The sequence below is a fragment of the Amphimedon queenslandica genome, unplaced genomic scaffold, assembly GCF_000090795.2.
Source record: "Amphimedon queenslandica unplaced genomic scaffold, v1.1 AMPQUscaffold_13383, whole genome shotgun sequence".
Classification (NCBI taxonomy): Eukaryota; Metazoa; Porifera; class Demospongiae; order Haplosclerida; family Niphatidae; genus Amphimedon; species Amphimedon queenslandica.
In genome coordinates this window covers 110562-118185 of record NW_003546381.1, presented here as the reverse complement: position 1 = coordinate 118185, position 7624 = coordinate 110562, and the positions used below count along the sequence as shown (strand labels likewise).

General features: G+C 31.0%; 1 protein-coding gene across 1 annotated transcript in view; it reads left to right on the top strand.

The window, feature by feature from the left end:
- Positions 1-7164, top strand: part of LOC109582441 (SID1 transmembrane family member 1-like) — a 9310-nt gene extending 2146 nt beyond the window's left edge. The window contains exons 4-24 of the mRNA XM_019997157.1: positions 618-663; positions 719-820; positions 871-969; positions 1046-1172; positions 1227-1326; positions 1387-1484; positions 1541-1578; positions 1630-1712; positions 2205-2271; positions 2320-2393; positions 2745-2819; positions 2881-2969; positions 3282-3356; positions 3435-3571; positions 4477-4612; positions 4676-4728; positions 4786-4832; positions 5169-5274; positions 5329-5439; positions 5545-5658; positions 6983-7164. Coding sequence (XP_019852716.1) covers positions 618-663; positions 719-820; positions 871-969; positions 1046-1172; positions 1227-1326; positions 1387-1484; positions 1541-1578; positions 1630-1712; positions 2205-2271; positions 2320-2393; positions 2745-2819; positions 2881-2969; positions 3282-3356; positions 3435-3571; positions 4477-4612; positions 4676-4728; positions 4786-4832; positions 5169-5274; positions 5329-5439; positions 5545-5658; positions 6983-7045 — 1840 coding nt within the window. The 3' untranslated portion in view covers positions 7046-7164. The remainder of the gene's footprint in view (positions 1-617; positions 664-718; positions 821-870; positions 970-1045; positions 1173-1226; positions 1327-1386; positions 1485-1540; positions 1579-1629; positions 1713-2204; positions 2272-2319; positions 2394-2744; positions 2820-2880; positions 2970-3281; positions 3357-3434; positions 3572-4476; positions 4613-4675; positions 4729-4785; positions 4833-5168; positions 5275-5328; positions 5440-5544; positions 5659-6982) is intronic.
- Positions 7165-7624: the final 460 nt, after the last annotated feature.

The window sequence follows — 7624 nt, the reverse complement described above, 5'->3', positions numbered from 1 at the left end:
GAGAGAGTGAGAGAGAGAGAGAGAGAGAGAGAGAGAGAGAGAGGGAGGGAGGGAGGGAGGGAGAGAAAGGCGATATCATTGGGGAAAAGAATGGGAGATAAAAGTGCATACACTGTATAGCAGGATATATTGGCTAGAGACTAAATTGTTTTTTTGCCTTCCCCGACTTTCCCAATAATTAAGTTAGTGTCTATGTCGTCTAAAAATAGAGGAATGTTTAAATACAAACTATAGTCACTCCTTTTAATTGAAAATTACTTACTTTCTGCCTATTTTAGGCGAAATTGCACTCAATTTTAGGTGAAAATTACTTACTTTTTACAAAATAAAAAAATGAGCTAAAGTCTCTGTACTGGTTTTTGGCCAAAAATTTCATCAAAAATTGCTAAGACATTTATTACATTTTGTAATACATGTATATATATACTCGGCTGTCATATGGTACCATGATGAGAGATAAATCAGATGATAAAATTTAACCCAAAGACCTATATAACCTATCAAGTATCAATTTTGTCAACATTTCTCACCACCAATAAATCCTGCTATATGGTACATTTGTGCATAATGTTAATCAAGTTTAATCAGTTATCAATAAGTCATTTTGTATTTTTTAGGATTGATTCTCCATTAAGTTTTTCTGTTGGTGCTAACTCTCCTGCAGTAAGTGAACAGAACTGCCTACATATATGTGCATGTTCATATACATGTACATTAGGTATATTACTATCAATTTCCCAGTGATATTGATCATGTGCGATTGAGAGTAAAGTCACCTAGAGGCAGTAATAACTGTGCTCTTGTATCTGTACGTACAACAGTAAGTTAAAGTAGCACTATATACTTAGTCTCAGGTGACTGTTTTTATAGTTTTCTTTTGATTTGTCCAACGCTAATGTCATGACTGATAGGGAGGGAGTCATTTATCAAACAATGTCGAATCTTTCATCTATATTTGTTAGTAAAAAGGTAAGCATAATGATTTTGTATATAAGCGAAACTTTTAACCTTCTAAAATTCACACATGTCTTGTTTCCACTAATAGAAATATTCAGAGTTCTATGTTGTGGTGGCATTGAAGCCACCATCAGGCTGTATCACTGGAGCTGATGATGACTCCGACGATGAGCATCATCAATATTACACCATCAGCGTTTCAGAAGAAAACACTGGTATGCAATACTGTTCTTTTTGGTTTGCATTTGCCTCTTCTCAATTCCTTTTAGCGACTGCCTACAAATTTGCTATTTCTTTTCCTGTTATATTATTTGTTATTATCGGGGCCGTTACTATCTCCATTTTCTCTTGTTCTTGTTGTTGTCACAAGTACGTACATAAAAAACTGTTTTGCTGCTATTTTCATCAAACTTCTATTTTTTGTAATAGGACTGTTACATTTCGACCACTTTTTTGTTTAAAGAAGCCAATCTTGCCACCCCCTATTCAAAATGAGCACCCCACGACAGTGACTGATGAAGATTCAGGTAAGCACAAAAATTAATATTGCACAGACTTGTAATATTGATTTTTCTGTGCATAGAGCTTATAGAATCTACGGATTATAGGAACCCAAATCTTGTAAGAATGAAATACACATGTTAATAATAATATAATTTGTTGATTAATTAGATTGAAGGAGGATATAGCTATAAGAAAGTTTCTAGTATTATCAAAAAAACCGAATTAAAAGGATATTATTACGGATATTTATGGTACATAAAGTACAATTTATGCTTGTGTGATATTTTTGTGTAAGATTATGTACCATAAATCCTTAAATAGAAGCTGCATTTGAATAAATGCCGGGGTAGCAATACAATTTAACTACAAATACGCCACATTACCCCAGGAGTAACTCAGTAGCCTTGTAGATAATGTCTGAAGCTTCAGAAGTCAAAAGCATGAGGTTACGGGTTGAATCCTGCTCTAGGCCAAAGCTTTTTTTTATTGTTTATATATTTTTTGAGATCCAAATGCCATTTTAGGAAATAGACGCCCGGGCTTTTATTTAAGGAAATACGGTATGTATTAATTGCTACTTTAAGGTACATGCATGGCATTTTTTGTTGGAATAATACTTGTGTCCATCTGGTGCTTATTAGCAGCTAGAATGGTTAAGCCTTACATCAATTGTAATAAAACAGGATTTGGTTAAGAGAGATATAAATTTATGAGAAAAGCACACAAAATTTTTTTTGATTTAGGAACATTATAACTGTTGGTATATTTTATGGATTGCCTGCCTTCCAGTTAGTGCTAGTAAAGCAGTTGGTTAGTTGTCATAACTCATTACTCATTTATTGATCTAATCTCTTCCAGTTGCTTGATAAAGGTGGGAATGAAGATTTGTGCTACTATAACTTTGAGTGTTCCAAACACTTTGGCTCGCTAAGGTAGTGTCATATACTACTGTTAGCATACTCTATCAATACTGTTGACTTCCCCTTTGTCTGTCACATGTCTCTTGTTAATAATCTATTTCTTACTTGTGCATCCTTTATTATGCATGTACCTGTATAGCTGGTATTTTTGAAGAAGTAAAATTTTGCCGAATTGCTAATTTTTTATTATTGGTGTGTTTTTCATTTCGCTTGTTTGTAGCCATGTGCCATTGAGCATGCACATAATGGTTTAAAATGGCAGGTTTAATTTTGATGAATGTCTATCAAAATGCGAAATTCACCAAATTTCCCCTTCTCAAAATCACCAGCTATACGGTATTTTTCCTTTTTTTTTTACTTTAGTGCATTCAATAATAATTGGAGCAATGTTGGTTACATTATTCTTGGAATATCATTCCTCATAATAGTGGCTATCAAGTATGCTCTTACCCTTTTTTATTACACATATTTCATTATCTTTTATATGTTTTTATAAAAGAAATCGCAATGAATATAGACGTCGCAAGGAGGAAGTGGAAGACAATAATGAGGGTCTTGTTCAGTTTTTTGGTACCTATTATGCTATGGGTAGGCAATGCAGTTACATGTAAATGTTATTTGATGTATGTACATACCAACAACACTATGCCATACAATTAGTTGAGCCAATTTTAAAACTTTGTACAGTGTTCTATGATCTTTTGCTAAAATTGGTCCACCTCAGATTGATGAGTAGTTTGTTTAATGTGACCACACACTATACATGAACACACCTCATCTGTTTAGTTAGTCCCATTTGTAGTGTATTATATTCATGTGCTTTGATATATGTATTAATTTTGCTTCCACTATAAACTTCTTTGAATTTAATTATTGATTTTTATTTCTTTATTTTCTTAGGTTCTGCATTGATTGCTGAAGGCTTCATGAGTGCTTTTTATCACATCTGCCCAAGTCATTTCGACTTTCAATTTGGTACTATTAATTTCTATTACCTTTACCCCTTCATATCCTTTTACATGTAATTATTGTTTTTATTTTAATTTTCTATAGACACTGCATTCATGTTCATTATAAGTGGTCTCCTGATAATAAATATTATACAAGCTCGTCACCCTCATCTCTATTATAATGCTTTTATCTCGTTGCTCTGTTTTGCAGTCATTGTCCTGATAACATTTATTGGGATTGTAAGTCTACCACAATATAAGTATTAGTATTTGGTTGCTAATATATATTTTAAATGTTCTTAGTATTTTGTAGTTTTGGCATTTTTAATTCCTTGTAATGACTATGATGATAAATAAATGATAGTACTCTGAGTGTTTTTTTTTAATTTTATTATCTTTTAAAATTCTTATTTTCTCTTATTTATTTTTTTTATTTTCTCTTATTCTAATTATTATTATTATTATTATTTTTTAAATTTTTTTATTTTAAATTTTTTGTCATGTCAGTGGATTGTTTAGTTGCTCAAAAATTGGGCCTAAGACCCTGTACTGACAAAAATTATTTAAATTTTTTCTGATACACATGCATGTCCTCAGGTTGTGTATCAACTTTGAGCTGATTACAATCAATTTTAGATTTTTTATGTATATTTTAAAACTTGCTCAAAAATTGGACCAATGAATTTTTTGCTTTTGGTCTTGGGCCAAATTTTATCAAAAATGGCTAGGAAAGAATTCTTCTTTTTAATAATGTTTCTGATGGGTATACATGTTCTTATGTTGTGTAGAAAGTTTGAGCTAATTTGGATCAAGTTTGAATTTGTTATGAATTTTTAAAGTTGCTCAAAATTTGGGCCAATGACCATTGGCTAGGAGAGAATTCTCTTTTTGCTCAAAAATTGGGTCAAAAACCATGTACTGTAGTACAGGATATTTCATCAAAAGTAGCTAGGCTAGGAATCTCAATTTTTATTACATTTTCTGACATGTTTTTATGTCATGCATCAAGTAAATGCTTATAATAGTAATTTATGTCTATTACTTTTTAATGATATTCACCATTTTTCCCAGTACTATTGTATTTGATTTCTAATATGTGCTTGAGGAAACACTGTAAGCATGTAAAACTATATTTTATTCATTAGGTAGAAGAGTCCAGAAATAAGCCAAATATTACTTTGGGGACAAAGCTTGTTCTTTTCTTCATTTTTCTTTTGATCGTTGCATCTTTTAGTGTAACATATTATTTTTATCTTGGCTGTCGGAAGGACCATTGCATAAGTAAGCTACAGTTACATGTAGGTGCATATTAATGTCATCATTGTGTATTCTCTATCCTTGTAGGTATGAGAGAACTGCGAAAAATCTTTAATAATCACTGTAGACCAAAACATAAGGTATATTAAGAGATTATTACTAATATTATTTATTATTATTTTTTGTTATTGTTGCAGGGACGATTTATTAAAGGATGGATTTTTGTTATTATGAATGTTATTGTGTAAGTGTTGTTATGGCAGTTTTGGTCAACATGTAGAATGAGTTTTTGCTTTAAGCCCTGCAGGTCATTCCTATAAGACCTAAAATTACATGCCGTTTCTCTCACCATCTTTGTAGCCTCACCCTTTCATTCTGTTGTAACCATCCCAACCATGTACATGTAGATGTACCATGTTACAGGTACATGTAATTTTTTAAACAGCAAAATAATGTCAAATAATTTTTGCCCATTCTATTTTGCTAATAAAAATTGTTCAACTAACACATGTGCTAATTGTGGGAAAATTATTATTTTGTATAATAAAAATTATTCTCATTCCACATGCACACACCACAGTGGCATAGTGTTTGTAGTTGAGGGCTCAACTGGTATTGCGAGTATTGTTTTGGCCCTGTTCATTGCTAATGCATTGTTGTTAATGGGATTTTATGTCATAAGTAAAGTAAGTCACTATGATAATGTGAGCGTGTGTAAAACTATGTATTATTAATTTCAGATCTTGTATTTGGAGAAATGGACAGTTAAACCAGTAGTGTTCCTCATTGCTGTGGCTGTATCTTGGAGTATGGCTTTTGCATTCTACTTTAATAATGTATCCCAATGGGAAGTAAGTGCATATACATGTATATAATGCATTTTCTATTTGCACTAAATGTTATGCTATGCTTTTAAAGCTACAGTTATGATGATAGTGTGTGATTGCTTATTGTAGGATACTCCTGCTGCTTCAAGGTCACTTAATCACAAATGTGTGCTTCTTGAGTTTTATGACTATCATGATATTTGGCATTTTCTTTCTGCAGCTGGAATGTTCTTTGCATTTCTGGTGAGTTTCTAGACTTATAATCAGTATTATACTTTTAATATGAGTGTCCAGATAAAATATACTTTAGAATGTTAATTGTAATTTTTCTGATGTGTGAACTATATTGGTGATAATTTTGGAGCAACCATGAGCTATAGCCTAGTATATGCTTTTTTTCAAAAATTGGCATGTTTTTAAAATGCTGATAACTCAAAAACTATTTTTCAGAAACAGCTCAAACTTTCCACATAGCATAAGGACATCAATATGTATCAGAAAATGTAATAAAAATTTGTGGTGTTTTTGGAGCCGATTTTAGAAAAAACTATGGGCTATAGCCTTTGCTTTTTTTTTAAATTGGCTCATTTTTTAAAATATTCATAACTCAAAAATTATTTGTCAGAAACAGCTCAAACTTTCCACATAGCATAAGGACATCAATATGTATCAGAAAATGTAATAAAAATTTGTGGTGTTTTGGAGCCATTTTAAAGAAAAACCATGGGCTATAGCCTTTGCTTTTTTTCAAAAATTGGCTCATTTTAAAAAATACTCATAACTCAAAAAATATTTGTCAAAAACAGCTCAAACTTTCCACATAGCATAAGGACATCAATATGCATCAGAAAATGTAATAAAAATTTGTGGTGTTTTTGGAGCCATTTTTTAGAAAAAACCATGGGCTATAGCCTTTGCTTTTTTTCAAAAATTGGCTCGTTTTTAAATACTCATAACTCAAAAATTATTTGTCAGAAACAGCTCAAACTTTCCACATAGCATAAGGACATCAATATGTATCAAAAAATGTAATAAAAATTTGTGGTGTTTTTGGAGCCATTTTTTAGAAAAAACCATGGGCTATACCCTTTGCTTTTTTCAATAATTCTCTCATTTTTTTAAATACTCATAACTCAAAAATTATTTGTCAGAAACTGCTCAAACTTTCCACATAGCATAAGGACATCAATATATATCAGAAAATGTAATAAAAATTTGTGGTGTTTTTGGACTCATTTTTTAGAAAAATAACCATGGGCTATAGCCTTTGCTTTTTTCAAAAATGGGCTCATTTTTTAAAATGCTCATAACTCAAAAATTATTTGTCAGAAACAGCTCAAACTTTCCACATAGCATAAGGACATCAATATGTATCAGAAAATGTAATAAAAATTTGTGACATTTTTGGAGCTATTTTTTAGAAAAAACCATGGGCTATAATAGCCTTTGCTTTTTTTTAAATTGGCTCATTTTTTAAAATACTCATAACTCAAAAATTATTTGCTCAAACTTTCCACATGTATCAATATAGCACAAGCTGTAGATTATGTATTTTGTATTTTTGTAGTTCTTACTGACTTTGGATGATGGTCTTTATGAAACAGAAAGAGAAGAAATTCATGTTTTTTAATAACATTTTTAAAAAGCGAGTGAGTTAGATATTATATTAATTGTATCAGTTTTTTTATTATTATAAAGTTTTGGACATGTAGCTGTTATTATTGACTGATAATTTCTTCACCATATTTTAATTGTGTGTCACATTTTAAAATTTTTTTTACATCTTTCAATTATTATATCACTATAAGTTGCGTATAAATTAACAAGCAACCAAATTTTTGACCTGCACATACTAATCTCAGATTGTGTCTGTTAGTGAAGGTAGTCCCACCATTAGTATTCTGGTATGCACTATACTACTAAAGCTAGGTTTACACTTTACAATGCATAACTCAACCTTTGCATCACAGCATAAGACCAGTCCCAGTTTGGTCTTATGTTGCATTCTATTGTATCTATTCTAAAATCGCCTTCAGTTTTTATTACTTTCTTATATCCTTATGTATATGAAAAGGAATTTTGAACTTATTCCAACAGACATACAGTTTTTGGAGTTATTTGAACATCCGTTATCCAGCGAATGATTTCAAGTAATCATCATACTAAAAGTTGATATCATACTAACAGTAAGTGTCAAAGTAACTGTCAT